The sequence below is a fragment of the Caretta caretta genome, chromosome 8 (genome assembly GCF_965140235.1).
Source record: "Caretta caretta isolate rCarCar2 chromosome 8, rCarCar1.hap1, whole genome shotgun sequence".
Taxonomy (NCBI): Eukaryota; Metazoa; Chordata; order Testudines; family Cheloniidae; genus Caretta; species Caretta caretta.
Genome location: NC_134213.1, coordinates 39,133,623 through 39,149,336, shown reverse-complemented (window position 1 = coordinate 39,149,336; position 15,714 = coordinate 39,133,623). Strand labels below are relative to the sequence as shown.

At 54.1% G+C, this 15,714-nt stretch overlaps 2 protein-coding genes across 38 annotated transcripts in view; both read right to left on the bottom strand.

Moving 5' to 3' along the window:
- The window catches only part of LOC125641569 (protocadherin gamma-C5), a 426,447-nt gene that overhangs the window by 32,055 nt on the left and 378,678 nt on the right, over nucleotides 1–15,714 (bottom strand). Inside the window, exon 1 of one of the 37 annotated variants that reach the window (XM_048861742.2) lies at nucleotides 13,601–14,313. The exons of 33 other annotated variants lie outside the window; for them this stretch is intronic. In XM_048861742.2, the coding sequence (XP_048717699.1) occupies nucleotides 13,601–13,780 (180 nt within the window). In that variant the 5' untranslated portion in view covers nucleotides 13,781–14,313. Of the gene's footprint in view, nucleotides 1–96; nucleotides 2,685–3,278; nucleotides 5,782–6,723; nucleotides 9,356–13,600; nucleotides 14,314–15,714 lie in introns of those variants that run through there. 3 more of the 37 variants (XM_048861699.2, XM_048861718.2, XM_048861702.2) reach the window with 3 other exon arrangements.
- Nucleotides 1–15,714, bottom strand: part of LOC142068331 (protocadherin gamma-B2-like) — a 153,077-nt gene that overhangs the window by 19,530 nt on the left and 117,833 nt on the right. The gene's annotated exons all lie outside the window — the stretch shown is intronic.

Here is a 15,714-nt window from a genome sequence, read left to right as displayed (position 1 = left end):
AGGCCAAAGTGTATTGAAAGGCCTGAAGGAGAAGAGTGGATATTTATGAACAGTGACTCTGAACAGAAAGGACAGCAGGACACACACAGAGCTTACCCTGTCGCAGGGACTCACTAAAGCACTGGCCACCTGATCAAAGGCAGCCATGCTCTCCCCGGTAGTGGAATGGCTGAAAGGTTTTACAAAGAGGAAATCCCCTTGATCAGACATTGGAGAGAAACAAGACTTGTAGTGTTGTGCCTGGGACACCAGCCCAGCTCCACCTACATCCAGATACTTGATGAAACCTTCCGAATTCAACTGCCCAGGGAAGTTCAATGCGGACTTGTGGCCTGTCCTCCTACAACAGCGTGAGAGGGGCCAGCCTGCAGCTGCGCGGCCCGATTTGAGGCACCTGGTGCCTAGGACAGCCAGCATCACACATGACACCAGCGAAATGGCTACCAGGGAGATGACGAGGTAGAGAGTGACGCTGGATGCTCTGGAAGTCGATTTGGGAAGGTCCAAGGCCTTGGCAAAGTCTTGAACAGTGTTCTCCTCGGGAGAGATGACTAGAGCCACTGAGGCGGACAGGGAGGGGATCCCATTGTCCCTCACCTGGACCACCAGCCTATGGGGTGCTCCTGACACCCTAAGTGCCTCAGTTATTCGGATCTCTCCAGAGTGGAGCTCCACCCGGAAGGGACATGGCTCACTGGTCTCCCGGAGCTGGTAGGAGAGCCAGGCATTGTGACCGCTGTCAGCATCCACAGCCACAATCTTGGTGACCAGATAGCCAGGTTCTGCCGAGGAGGGGACTGTCTGTTGGAAGGCGGAGCCCCTGGGGACGGGTGGGTACACAATGGTGGGCGCGTTGTCGTTCTGATCCAGGACGAACAGGTGGAGCATGGTGGTGCTGCTCAGGGCAGGGGACCCAGCGTCCTGCACCTCCACTAGCACCTGGAACACTTTGTCCTGCTCGTAGTCAAGAGCCCGTAAGGCATAGATGGTGCCGTTCTCTGGGTTGATGTGGAAGTAGGTTGAGATGGGCACATCCTGCATGCCGGTGTCCAGAATGGAGTAGGAAAGCTTGGAGTTGGTGCCCACATCAGGGTCAGAGGCAGATACAGAGAACACAGAGGCCCCAGGAAGGGTGTTCTCCTCAATGTGGGCCGTGTAGGAGGGGCTGGAGAACCTGGGCACGTTATCGTTCACATCAGAGATCTGGAGGAAGATGGTTTGCTCGGTGGACCTTCGAGGGGACCCGGCATCTGTGGCCATAACAGTGATGTTGTATCCAGCAGCCTTCTCTCGATCCAGAGGCCCAGCAGTGACCAGTGAGTAATGCCCTTTGAAGGAGCTCACCAATTTAAAGGGAAGATCATTGCTTATCTGCAGGTGGACATGTCCATTTTCCCCGGAGTCACTGTCCTTGGCGCCAATTAGCGCTATCACAGTCCCCGGGGGCGCATCTTCCTGCACGGGGCTGGACAGGGAGGTCAGCACAATGTCCGGGCTGTTATCGTTCACGTCCACCAGTTCCACCCGGAGGCTGCAGTGCCCCTCCATTGCGGGGGAGCCCTTGTCTCTGGCTCGAACGGCGATCTCGTAAGCACTGGAGTCCTCGTAATCCAGAGGGGCTTTGGTTGTGATCTGCCCTGTCTGGGGGTCCAAGTTGAACAGTCTGAGAAATGTATCGGGGGCCTTATTGCTGGTTTTGAACGAATATTCAATCTGCCCATTCAGGCCTTCGTCCGAGTCAGTGACGTTCAGCTGTGTAACCAGCGTCCCTGATGGGACGTTTTCTTCTAGAAACACTTTGGAAATCGGCGGATCACACACAGGGGGGTTGTCGTTGGCATCCAGGACATGAACTGTGATCCTGGCAGTGCCTGATCTCACCGGGTCCCCACCATCGAGAGCTGTTAGGGTTAATTGATGGGCCGCCACTTTCTCTCTGTCCAGGGCTTTCTCCAATACGATTTCAGGCATTTTCACACCATCTCCCCTTACATTTATGCTCAGGGCAAAGTGGTCACTGGCGCTGAGTTCATAGGTGGAGATGGAGTTGGAGCCCATATCTGGGTCTTCTGCTACCTCCAGGGGTAAGCGAGTCCCTGGGTTCGCTACCTCGGTGATCTCTAAAGAAACTTCCTTCTTCGGGAACTGCGGCGCGTTGTCGTTGACATCCAGGATCTCCACCTCCAGCCGGTGCAGCTGCAGCGGGCTCTCCAGCACCAGCTGGAGCTGCAGAGAGCACGTGGAGCTGCGACCACACAGAGCTTCCCGGTCTAGTTTCTCATTCACAAGCAGGACTCCATCGGCCAGGTTCACCTGGAAGTGCTGACGGCCGCCCTCGCTGACCAGCCGCAGGCTACGGGCCGAGAGGCTCCGCACGTCCACACCCACATCCTTGGCAATGTTCCCCACAAAGGAGCCCGGCTCGAGGTCCTCGGGCACTGAGTAGCGCGTCTGTGCGGGAGCCGGGTCCGGCAGAGAGAGGAAAGCACCGAGCAGCAGGAGCTGCCAGCGCAAACTCGATCTCCCGGCCATGCCGCGCTCTGCTGTGTGTGTCTGAAGCCACTCGGTGCCGCCTCCCTGGCTCCCGCCCCGTTCGCTGCCGCCCGGGAACTCGCGCCGCCGGTTCCAGTGTCCCCAAAGTCCGCTCCTCGGGTGCTCCCGGCTGCCCGGCAGGGCTTAGCGGCTGCTGTGGGGGCGGGGGTGGGGCGGGGGGGAGGGGGGGAAGAAGAGCTGCAGCCGGAGGGGCGGGAGGGGAGCCGATCTCAAACGCTCAACTCCCCGGCAAAGACCGGCGCAGAAAGTCGGCGGGCGATGGGTGCTGACAAGTGACAATCCCTCCTCCCGACAGCAGTGACCCTTCCCCAAAACTCACTCGGCCTGAACTCCAGGCACACAGCCCCGTCAGACCCCCCTCCCCACCAGCTCTGCACCGCCGGGACGCTGGCAGTGAGTCACCAGCAAAGGATACCCTAAACCCTGGGGGTGCGTTCAGCTCCGACGGGGTGGCCAATGGAAAGGGCAAGTGCTGAGCAGAGCGCCCAGGGAGAGCTGTGAGTTGACACAGAACCCGGGGTGGGGGAAGGGGCGGGGGGACAGACGCGGTACAGAGAGCGGCCGTGTCCTCTCCCCTGGCCCGGCACTAGAGGAGCTGGCTGCGATTTAGCGCTGTCCTATAGCGCGTCTGGTGCCTTTGGGCCACACGGACCCAGCCAGACACGCTGCAGGTCACACGGCGGGGTCAGCTGGGGACAGTGACCTGGCACCTTCAGGGAGCTCACCTCAGTGGAGCAGCTGCGATCAGGCGGGCTGTTGCCCGAGCCGTTTCCGTGGCTCACAGAGGGTTTCATGAACATGAACTCGCTGATGTCCGAGACTGGAGAGAAGCAGGATCTATACCCCGGGGCAGGGGGGGCCGTGGCGGTCACCTGCACGTCGACCGTGGCGTCCCGCTGGCTGGGCTGTACGTGTCCGAGCAAGGTGTTTGGGGGCACCCGGAGCGTGTCCGCTTTCACACAGCAGCCAACCGTAGCACGTGCATCCCTCCTCACACACCGGACACCCAGCCCCACCAAAGCAACCAGTGACAACGCTGAGATTGTCGCTAATGAAATGATTAAATACAGCGTTAACCTGGGGACGCTCTCACTTTCCGCCGCGTGAGCCGATAACCCCAGGAAGGCTTCGGGGGCATTCTCCTCCAGCAACACCAACACGGTGACCGAGGTGGACATGGGCGGCTCGCCTGAGTCTTTGACTACCAAGGAGAGTTCCTGTGTGGCAGCATCCTGCTCCTGGAGGGCTCGCGTGGTCCGGATTTCTCCGGAGCGCAGGGCCACCCCGAAAAGCCTGGGATCGGTTGCCTGCATTAAATGGTAGGAGAGCCATGCATTTCGTCCAGAGTCAAGGTCCACCGCTGTGATCTTCGTTATTAAGGCCTGGGGGCTGGTAGAGCGAGGAATCCTGAGCTGGACTATTGAGTCCTTCCCGGTCAAAGGGAACTGGATCCCTGGGGCGTTGTCATTTTGGTCTGTGACGAAGACGTGGACCACTGTCCTGCTGCTGAGAGCTGGAGAGCCGCCATCTGAGACTTCCACCTGGAACTGGAAATAAGTGGTTTGTTCGTAATCAAAAGGCAACTTCGCGGAAACCTGCCCACTTGTTGGGTTTATGGAGATGTATGCGGAGGGATCCGTAGCTGGACCTTTCCCCGGGCTGCTCAGAACAGAATAGGAAAGGCGCGAGTTCTGGTCCAAATCAGGATCGGTTGCGGACACCGTGACCAATATTTCCCCCACCTGGTTGTTCTCCTTCAGGACGACGTCATAGGAAGCTCTCTCGAACTGTGGCGTGTTGTCATTGATGTCTGCAACCGTGATGGAGAGAACTGTGTATCGGGAGAGAGAGGGGATTCCCAGGTCAGAGGCGGAGATGGTGACATTGTACTGGAAGACGCTCTCGCGGTCCAGCTCCTGGCTGGTGAGCAGGGAATACTGGTGCTCAAAGTCTTTCCGAAGTTTGAAGGGAAGGCTTCTGGGCAGATGGCACTGGACCTTCCCATGCTCCCCGGAGTCTCTGTCTTTCACGTGTATCACAGCGACCACAGTCCCAGGAGGGGCATCTTCACTCAGGAAGCTGGAGAAGGAGGTGAGGACCACCTCCGGAGGATTGTCATTCACATCCGTGACCTCTACAGTGACGCTGCAATGCTCCTCCATCGTGGGAGAGCCCATATCCTTGGCCTCAACTTCAATCTCGTAGACAGACGCTTCTTCAAAATCTAGATTCCCTTGAACTCGGATTTCTCCCGTTTGATCGTCTATTGAAAATATCCTGCGCAAGGCTTCCGAGTTGTGGCTGCCCAGAGAATAGCGTACTTCTCCGTTAGGCCCTTCGTCCACGTCTGTGGCATTCAGTTTAATTACTAGCGTGCCTGAGGGAGAGTTTTCCACCAAACGAGCTTGGTAGGAGGATTTATCGAACACTGGGTGGTTATCATTGGCGTCTAGAACCTGGACAGCAATTCGTGTTTTGCTGGACCTGGGGGGAGAGCCGCCATCCTCAGCTGTCAGAACCAAATGGTGGACAGCTCTGTGCTCCCTGTCTAACGCTCTTTCCAGCACCAGCTCCGGGAATTTGCTGCCATCTGCACGTGCCTTCACGTTGAGATTGAAATTCTCATTGGCGCTGAGGTGGTAGGTCTGCAAAGCGTTAGAGCCCACGTCCAGGTCCTGCGCCTGATGGATAGGAAAGCGGGCGCCCAGAGAGGCCAATTCGTAGATCTGTAAAGTGATCTCGCTGCTCGGGAATGCAGGAGGATTATCATTTATATCCAATATTTCCACTTCAATGCGGTAGAACTCCACTGGATTCTCAATAGCGAGTTTGAGATGCAAGAAGCAACGCAAATTCTGCCCGCAGAGCCGCTCTCTGTCGATTCTGTCATTGACCACTATAATCCCAGTGTTCACATTCACAGAGAAATATTGGGAATCAGAATCAGAAAGAACCTGCAGATTAGCAGCCGCGAGTTTTGCCACATCTGTCCCTAGATCCTTAGCAATATTTCCCACAAAGGCACCTCGAGTCAGTTCCTCTGGGATAGCGTAACGGATCTGGGCGGAAGAGCTATGCAAAAACAAACAGAGAGAAAAGAAAGGCAGGAGTCCCAGGGACCAGGCAGACTTTCCTGCTCCTAGCATCTTACTAAAATCCACAGTAAGAAGCTATGCACAGCAAAGAAAGCGTGTCTGCTTAAACTGCTGGACGATGAATTGTGGATCTGTAATAAAGTATCAGAGAGAAAGGGGTCTGCGCTCACTGTTTATCTCTCTCATTCATTGTTTTGGGCACCTATTGAAAGAGAAAGATACAGCTCTGGCGGGGAAGGGGAGGGGTACACGCTGATCTCCAGTATTAGCCTCTTATTCATTGGCTAAGAGTGTCTTCTCGTTTATCCAATCACTAGCCTCCTTACCGGGACAGCAACACAAGCACCAATCCATGGGCGGAAGTGGCTGCTGTGTAACAAAGGTCCGTGGAATCTGCAATTTTTAACCTAGAGACACCAGGCAAACAGCAGACAATGACGAACAAAGCGAACTCTTTGTGATTTAAGCATGAGTGTCAGCAACAAAGCTTGCAGACATGTGATCCGGATTACCTGTTTGCAAAACAGAAGCATTTTCTTGAAAACACACACTGATATTTTGCATGAACTGAAACCCTTTAAATTAGGTTCAGAGATAGGTTCAGCCGGTCTCATTTGGAATTGAAAGTTAGTTAAATAAGAACAAATAATCAATTTCCTTTCCTCTCGTTTCCCCTCCCTTCCCTTCCCTTATTAGAGCTTCCAGATTCATCTCATGTAATTAATTGCTTGCACACTTCCTGTCATAACCAAGTTATAAACTTGTCATTGTTTAAGGTACAGTCCAGTGAACTAAATTCCTGATTTCCTGACTCACAAACTAATGAACAACTCATTGTGTGAGCACGAGTGTGTCTGGAATACCTGCCTTACACGCAACATCTGGAGTGTTATTTTACATAAACCAAACAAAAGAAACCCTTGGTGCCTGAGCGTACTTCATGATGGTGATACATTTTCACAGTTCATCCCTAGACACAAATCCCATGTGCTGCTCTGTCCTCGGTCACATAGGCAACACGCTTCAAGACACCCGTGTCATTTGTGAGGAATGAAGGGCAAAAGTGCCAACTCACCTGACCGGATTCATTCGATGTATTTGTACCAGATAAGAAAGTGTCAGTTTCCATCGCTAGGGCACTGGGCGGGGGACAACTCATAGGTCTCATAAAAGTGAAGTCACTTCTGTCTGAGCCTGGAGAAAAGCAGGTCCTATAGCACTGGCTCTGAGAGTCTGTGGACCTGAGTGTCACCTCCATGTATTTCAACGTGCCATCCGTGTTCAGCTGAAGCTTTGGGCTGGAGTGTTTGAAAATGTCCCTGGAGGGTGAGTTGCTCAGGCAGTAGCAAGAGTGTCTGTCTCCTTTCCTGAGGCACTTTGCAGACAGTACGATGAAAGTAACAAGAGACACCATGCTTACTGCCACCAGCGCAATAATTAAATAGAGAGTCAGGTCGGGCTTTTCTTTGGGGTTTGTTAGGAAATCGCGAGATTTGGAGTTTTCCTCCGACGCTTTGTCTTCTAAGGAAACCATAAGGGTGACTGTGCAGGACAAAGCTGGGTCCCCGTTGTCCTTGACTAGCACAACGATTTTCTGCGCGGCCAGGTCTGTGTCTTGGAAGCCCCGGGCGGTCCAGATTTCTCCTGTGTAAGGAGCCACTCGGAACAAGGAGGGGTCTGTAGACTGTGGCAGCAGCGAATAGGAGAGCCAGGCGTTATGGCCAGAATCTGCGTCCACTGCTGTGACTTTGGTGACCAGGTAGCCAGCGGGAACAGACTGGGGTATCCTTTGGGGCGCTGCGACCGGTCTGCCAGTCACCGGGTGCAAAATGACCGGGGCATTATCGTTCTGATCCAGAATAAAGACGTAGACGGTAACATTGGAGCTGTGAGGAGGAGACCCCGAGTCCTGCACAGCCACGGGGATTTGTAGTACCTGAAGCAACTCGAAGTCAAAAGTGCGCTGCGCGTAAACATTGCCATTGTCCGGGTTAATGTGAACGAAGGAAGAGGCAGGCGCATCCTCGATCTCACTTCCCGCTATAGAGTAAGTGAGGCGGGAATTTTCTCCCTCGTCGGGATCGGAAGCCGACACGGTGCAGAGCAAGGAGCCCGGGGGGCTGTTCTCGCTCAGGAAGGCGTTGTAGGAAGTCTGAGAAAAGCTAGGGGTGTTGTCATTGACGTCCGAAATGTTCAGAAGTATTGTGGTCTCGGTGGTCAGAGAGGGTGATCCTTCGTCTCTGGCAGTCAGCTCAATGGTGTATTGAGAGACCGATTCTCTGTCCAGTTTGTCGCGGGTGATCAGCGCATAGTGGTTTTCAAATGATTTAATTTTGAAGGGCAGGTTTGATGCTATTCCTAAACTTACTTCCCCATTGGCACCCGAATCTCGGTCTCGCACATTGAAAAGCCCCACCACGGTCTCCAAGGGGGTATTTTCTGGCACTGGGTTCACCAAGGAGGTCAGCAGGACCTCTGGGGAATTGTCATTGACGTCTTCTACTTCCACCTGGAGAACGCAGTGGCCTTCCATTTCCGGGAAGCCCCTGTCTCGGGCTCTTAAGTGGATTTCATAGAAACCCGCTTCTTCGAAATCCACAGCTCCCTGAACGCGGACGGCGCCAGTGGGGGGATCCAAATCAAACAACTTCCGGACGGAGTCGGAAGTGTGAACTGCAAAGGAGTACTGTACTTCTCCGCTGGGGCCCTCGTCAGGATCAGTAGCATTGAGTTGAATAAGCAGAGTGCCCACAGGGGTGTTTTCCGGCAAGCTGACCTTGTAGACAGACTGGTCGAACACAGGTGCATTGTCATTGATATCCACAACAACCACGGTTATCTGCGCAGTGCCTGACCTGGCCGGATTTCCCCCGTCAATGGCGGTCAGTACCAGATGGTGTTCTCGCTTATCCTCTCGGTCCAGGGCTTGCTCTAGCACCAGCTCAGGGAAGAGTTTGCCGTCCTTAAGCTTCTTCACGTCCAGTGAGAAGTACGGGCTGGGGCTGAGCCGGTAGGAGCTGACAGTGTTGGTCCCCACATCCGGGTCCTGGGCACTCTCCAGAGGGAAGCGCGCAGCCACGGTGGCGGACTCCGCTATCCTCACCGTGCGCTGGGCAATGGGAAAGCTGGGCGAATTGTCATTCAGGTCCAGAATCTCAACCTCCAGGCGGAAAAGTTCAAGGGGGGTTTCTATAACGACCTGCACCGGCAGCACACACCCCGAGCTGGCTCCGCACAGGCTCTCTCTGTCTATCTTTTCATTCACCAGCAGAGTGCCGCTGGCCAGGCTCACCGCAAAGTACCGTCTGCTCTCCGCCGAGCCCAAGCGCAGCCTGCGACCCAAAAGATCCGCCACCTTTAAGCTTAGATCTTGAGCCACATTCCCCACCACTGTTCCCAGCTCCGACTCCTCCACCACTGAATAGCGAATCTGCCCAGAGACCCAGCCCCAGCCGCACAGGGAAAGCAAACTCAGTACTTGCCATTTCCAAGCGGGTTGCCCAGGGCTTCTGGGCTCCATTTCTGAGCTATCCTCCCCCTAGAAAGAGTCTTTGTCCTGTCCCGGCACACGGGAGGCACCGGGGTCTGGATACGAGCTTCTAAAATCCCCGGTATTCCCCTCCACAGCTGATAGAACGGCGCCCGGGTTTGCCTTGCTGCAGCAGCGATTGTTAGTCACTGAGTGGAGGGGGTGGGTTGGGGGAGGGGAGCTGAATCATAGCCACAGAGCCGGAGGAAAAAGGGGAGGGGGGTAGAGAGAGGAAGAGCAGATCCCCACAGCCTAGATCAGCACCTCATTGGATGACAGCTCCATCCACTCTCGGCCAATGACAACGCCTCCTAAACATTTAAAGCTACAGAGACAAGCGCCGCAAGCCAGCGTCAGGAGGACTAACTCCCCCAGAATTACATTTCACAAGCGTTAGTCAGTGGTTATGGCAGCTAAATTTAGCAGCTCAGATTTTTGTTCTCAAGGAAACAGCACGTCGTGGAAGCATACAAGGTACAAATCCTCATTATTTTGCTTTGGCAACCACAGTCGTGACTTCAGATGTCACCCATCTCATCTCAACAAAGGACAAATCCTCAGCTGTGATGAATGCAGAACCCTGATCTCTGTATACAATGTTTTCATACGCTATGAAAAGGTATTTGTTAAAGCCCGATGAACCCTCCACATCAAACATTTCACTGGTCTGGCGAAATATCCCCAATATTATTTTGAAGCCTCAGGGTAACCAGATAGATCAGAGCACTTTCTAAACACCTAGCCACTGCCACCTTTCAACACAAGACTTAGAAATCTGTCAGGGTCTTCCAACACAACTGCGATAATTTACCCGCCAAGAGAGTAGAATGTTCACATTTACCACACTATTTTGAGGCCTTGCAGTGTATTTCCAGAGGCTCACAATCCATTGTACACTTTTTAAAAGCTACTGTACAAAGACAACAGTACAATTATTACTGCTGTGGAGGCTGAGAGAAATACCTCGCCGTCCTCGCCAGGGACTCCAATATTAATCCCTCACTCAAAACCAAAGTGAATAGATGTTTTTCCAAATCACAAGTCATCTGAAATAAAGCAATTAACCAACATGTTAAGGACATCACAAGAAGACTTAACTCAACCCCCAAATATGTAATTGTCTCTCACTTCTCACCTCACTGGGATCGCTGAGGTTATTGCTGGCCAGAAGACTGTTTGGGCTGTTGATGTCCGGTTGACTATCGGGTTTTGCAAACAGGAGACTAGTCCCCTCTGATAATAGAGTCTGACCAAGCCTTTAGAGAGGACATCGAGAAAGAAAATCTCCCCCAAAGACAGTGGGGAACTCCAGTTTCTCGTCCACGCTCTGAAGACGTCTATCAAAGTGTCTCCTCCCCTGCAGGGTATTTCCTCCCTTTGGATAAGTAGTCCAAGCTGTATCGGAGTTTCTGGCTCTCGCATTTCTAAGGCACTTCACGGCTAAAAATAGCAAGCCATGGCAGAGAGGACTGAGATTAATGCCAGAGCAATGATGAGGTACACTGTCAGGTGGGGAAGCCCATCCTGTTCCAGGTTAGACTTCCTGAAGTCTGCTGAGCTCCGGTCAGGGTCCTGCTCTATGTTCATGATCACAGTGGTCGTGGTAGACATGGGTGCCTCCCCAGCGTCTTCGACCACAAGGACAATCTTCTGCGTGGGGGGGTCTTGATCAAGGAGAGCTCGGGTAGTTCTGATCTCCCCAGTGTATGGGCAAACTTTGAAGAGGCTTGGGTCTGTGGCTCGCTGCAGTTTGTAGGAGAGCCCTGAGTTTCGCCCCGAGTCTACGTCCACAGCTGTCACTTTGGTCACCAAGTGTCCCGCCTGCGAAGAGAAAGGGACGGATTGCTGGGCCAGGAACCCCTTCTGAGCCACAGGATAGATAATCAGAGGAGCGTTATCGTTCTGGCCTAGGATGAAGATGGAGACAGTCACGTTGGTGCTGAGAGGCGGTGACCCGCCGTCTCTGGCTTGTATCTGCACAGCTATCTGTTTGATTTGCTCCTGATCGAAAGAAGAGCTGCTGTAGATGGTCCCGTTTTCGGAGCCGACATAGACATAGGAGGAAACGGGCACCCCCTGCACGGTACTATCCACGATGGACTAGGACAGCTGGGAGTTCTGGCCCAGATCGGGATCAAAGGCGGACACGGAGCAGATGAGAACGCCCAAAGCATTATTCTCAGGCACCTCCGCTTGGTAGGCAGGCTGGAAAAAGCGTGGTGGATTATCGTTCAGGTCCGATATGTTTATCAGGAGGCTGCTCTGGCTGGAAAGTGGCGGCGATCCAGAATCTGTAGCTGTAATCACAATCTTATACTCCGATACCTCCTCCCGATCCAGCAGGCCGCTGGTGACCAAGGAGTAGTGGCTCCTGAAGGACGGTACGATCTGGAAGGGGATGTCTGCCGGGAGCTGCAGCTGAACCTCTCCGTTTTCCTTGGAGTCTCCATCACTTATACTGAGAAGAGCCACCGCCGTCCCCGCTGGCGCGTCCTCTCGAACCGCGGCTGAGAACGACGTGAACCTAATGCGAGGGGCGTTGTAGTTGACATCCGTTATCTCCACCAAGACGCTGCAATGGGCGTCCATGGAGGGAGAGCCCTGGTCTTTGGCTCTCACATCGACCTCGTACACTGTGCCATCTTCATAGTCCACATTTCCCAGGACTCTTACCTCTCCGGTCCTGTCCTGGATGCTAAACAACCGCCGAATTTTCTGGCGAGCGTGGCTGCTGAAGGAATAGGTGATCTCTCCATTTGTCCCCTCGTCCTGGTCGGTGGCATTTAATTTAATCACCACAGTCCCCTATGGCGCATTTTCCAGCAGGATTACTTTGTACACGGGCTGATCAAAGACGGACGAGTTGTAGTTGGCCTCAATAACAGACGACAATCTCAGCAGTTCCGGATTTAGCAGGAAGCCCACTATCCAGGGCTGTGAGCACCAGCCGGAGCTGCTCCTGCTGCTCTGTCTAGCGCCTTCTCCAGAACCAGCTCGGGGTGTTTGCTGCAGTCTTTAGGATTCTTCACATTCAAGGTGAAACATCCAGGAGGGCTCAGCCGGTAGGTGCTGACGGAGTTGGCTCCAAAGTCCAAATCTTCTGCACGCTCCAGAGGGAACCGCGCGCCTGGCGCTGAGGACTCGGCAATCTCCAAGCGGGTGAGGCTAGTAAGGAACGCCGGAGTATTGTCGTTCACATCCAGAATCTCCACTTCCACGCGGTGGGAGCCCAGCGGGTTGGCCAGCAGGAGCTCCCGGTACAGCAGACAGCGCGGGCTAGAGCCGCAGAGCCGCTCTCGGTCTATCCACTCCTCCACCACCAAGATACCGCTCTGCGCCTCTGCTCTGAAGTGCCTCTGAGCCAAGCCGGGCAGGATCTGCAGCTGTCGGGAGGCCACGCGGGCAGCATCCAGACCCAGGTCCCTAGCCACATCCCCAACAAAGGCTCCCGGGACCAACTCCTCCGGGATGGAGTAACGGATCTGTGCCGCCTGCCCCCCACGCAGCAGCGGGAAGGAAACCAGAAGGAAAGCGCCTATTTGCCATTGTAGGAACCCCCTGCTCCCCACCGCTGAGCTCATGGCGCAACCCAAGCAGGGGGAAACCTCCTTGCCTTTCCCGGAGCTCTCTCCGCTCCGGCACAGCCAAGGAGGCCACTGGGTGGGAGCAGCGGCCGGCGGCGAGTTTCAGACCCCGCAGGCGAGCAGAGCGGCGCAGCGCCAGCATCTCTGCTTTGTTTCCCGGCAGAGCAGCAAAAAGCCGCACTGTGGCTCGCCTGGAGGAAGGGGGTGGGACAGTCCCACTGTCAGTCAGAGGAGACTCGATCACCACCGCAACTGCAACATCAGATTGGTAGAAGAGAATCACCCACGCTCCGCCTATAGGCAGTGAGGGGAAATGCTTAAAGGGCCAGCACTGGTAAGAGCGATAGGAGGCAATTTACCAACAGCCAACAATTGCACTCTGCAGCGGAAGAACTGAACTGTAAGTAATAACTCACCGAAAGCTTGTGAAGCGTTTAAACTTAGTCACGGGTATCCGTTTGTTCCAAAGGCCAAATTTACCATTCACAGTCTGGGGAATTGCACATTTCGTGCAGACCGGTAAATAAACAAGCGAACACTAACATTAGTGATATAAATTATTACCAAATTAAACTTTATTCCTCTTACTTGTGATCATTCTTAGTTCGTTTAAACGCTATGTGAAGATCGCGCACAGAGTATTCTGCTAAACCCTTGTAGAGGATGCAGCTGGATAGAATGGGAAGGAGTGATAACCGTTTTTTACTGTTCTCCTTTAATCCCCGGTTGGGAGCTAGGCTCATCCACACGCTCTGAGCCACATGCCCCAGGAGTTCTATCATCTCTCCCTGCAGCTGAGGGGTTCGGCCACCCTCACCTAGCTCAAAAGTGCTTCTCACCTCTTTGGTCGGGCTCAAGTCTGTTGATTGGTAGATTGGGTTGGAAACGTCCACCGCTGGAGATTTATTGAAAAATTTCAACAACATGAAGCTGTTGCTCCTGGAGGCTGAAGAAACAAAGGATCCGTAGTAGTGAGTCTGGGACGTGTGGGCATTTCCCCCTACGTCAATGAATTTCATTGGCTCTTCAGCGCCAAGTTGTGTGCGGAGAATTCCACTGGAGTGTTTGATTTCCTCCCGCCTTGTCAGTGAAGTCCAGGAGAGGAGAACAGAGGCGCTGCCGCAGAGACTGGTCTCCCAGGTCTCTGGCCTGCACCTGGAGCTGGAGAGTTTGCGTTTGCTCGCGGTCAGAGGAGCGGAGGGGGGTGGACGCTGCTGGTCTGGGAGTTGATGGAAACGTACGAGCAGATGGGCGCTTCCTGTGGCTGGGTCTCCACCAGGGAGTAGGCACTGAGCGAGTTCTGGCCTGAGTTTGGGTGCGTCGTGGACGCAGGGAACCCCAGGGCGCCGGGGCCGGCGTTCTCCTCCACAAGCACCTCGGAGGCAGATTCCGGGACCGCGGGCGGATTGCGGTTCACAGGGGAAAGATTTAGCGCCAAGGCTCTTTCGGCGGAAGGAGGCGGCTTCAGTGACTGTAACTGCGTAGCCGGAACACGCCTCCCTGGCCTGGGAGCTGCAGTGACCAAGGAGAACTGGTTTCTCAAGGAGGATCTCAGTCTGAAGGGCAGGTGCTCAGCGATGCGGATAGTCACTTCTCCATAATCCCAGAATCCAGATCTTTGGCGTTGTTGAGCGCTGCCACAGCCCCCAGCTCGGCGCTCTCGGGGATGGAGCCCAGCACCAGGGACAGTCTGATCCCTGGAGCGTAATCACTGACGTCCTAGATGTCCGCCTTAACGCTGCAGCGCCCCTCCATGGCAGGCGACCCCCATCTTTCCTTTGATGTCAAATTCCTAAAGTATACCGGTTTCCAAATCCAGCCTGAGCAGCAGTGTGACCTCTCTGCTTTTCAGTGCACGGCAAACAGTTGTTAAAACACCCTGGGAAGCTTGGCTGCTGAGTGAACAGGTGATGTGACCCTGTGTCAATGGCGTTGAGTTGCAGCACAAGGGTGCAGGTGGTGCTCTCCAGCAGGCTGACCCTTTAGGCAGACTGATCAAGGAGCGGCGCATGGTCACTGGCGTCCAGAGCAGAGACCCTGAGCTTTCCTAGCCCCGATCGTGGCTAGCCCGGTTCCGTTCAGAGCTGTTATACCAAGTGATATCGACTTGTTTCTCTCTGTCCAAAGCCCTTCCCAGCAGCAGCTCTGGCACGAGACTCCAATCGCTGCTCATCTTCACTTTCAGAGCAAAGTGATCCTTGGGGCTTTGCAGCCGATGACGGAATTACCGCCGTCGTCAGGATCCCCTGCTTTCTCCAGTGGGATCCGTTGTCCCGGGGACACTGACTCCCTATTCCTAAATCCAATTCTCTTTTCAGAAAGCTGGGAGGATTGTCCTTAACCTCAGCGATCTCCACCTCTGCTCGGTACATTTCCAAGGGAATTTCAATCATGAACTCTTAACTGCATAACGCAGCTAGACCTCAGACCACAAAGCGCTCCCCGGTCAATTGGATCCTTTATAAGCAGAGCCCCGCTTCCCAGATCCACTCGAAAACGCTGCCTGTTCGCCTCACCAGAGACCTGCAGCATGCGAGCCGAGCCGCCAAGGAATCAATATCCCTCATCGAATCTGTTGCTATATTCCTCACAAAGGCACGATGCTGGGATCCCTCTGGGACAGAATATCGAATCTGCCCAGAGATTAAATCCAAATGGCAAAAGAGAAAAAAGAAAGAAACGACTTAGCCTTTTTCCATTTATTGCCCTGGCTTCCATCGCCCATTTCCACGGTTGGCTACTGGATGCACAAGCTGGTCTGGCTGAGGGTGCAGATCCTTAATAATGATAACGGAAAAATCTAACCTGCAGCAGCCAGCGCGAGGTTTCTCTCCCTGCTTCTGCTTTCTCTGCCTTTGCTTGGCCAGCGCTGGAAGGGTGACGCTGTACTTTCTGGGGTAGTAGAGTTGATTTCACTCTCATTTCAGCACCTCATTGGCAGACAGCGCCACAA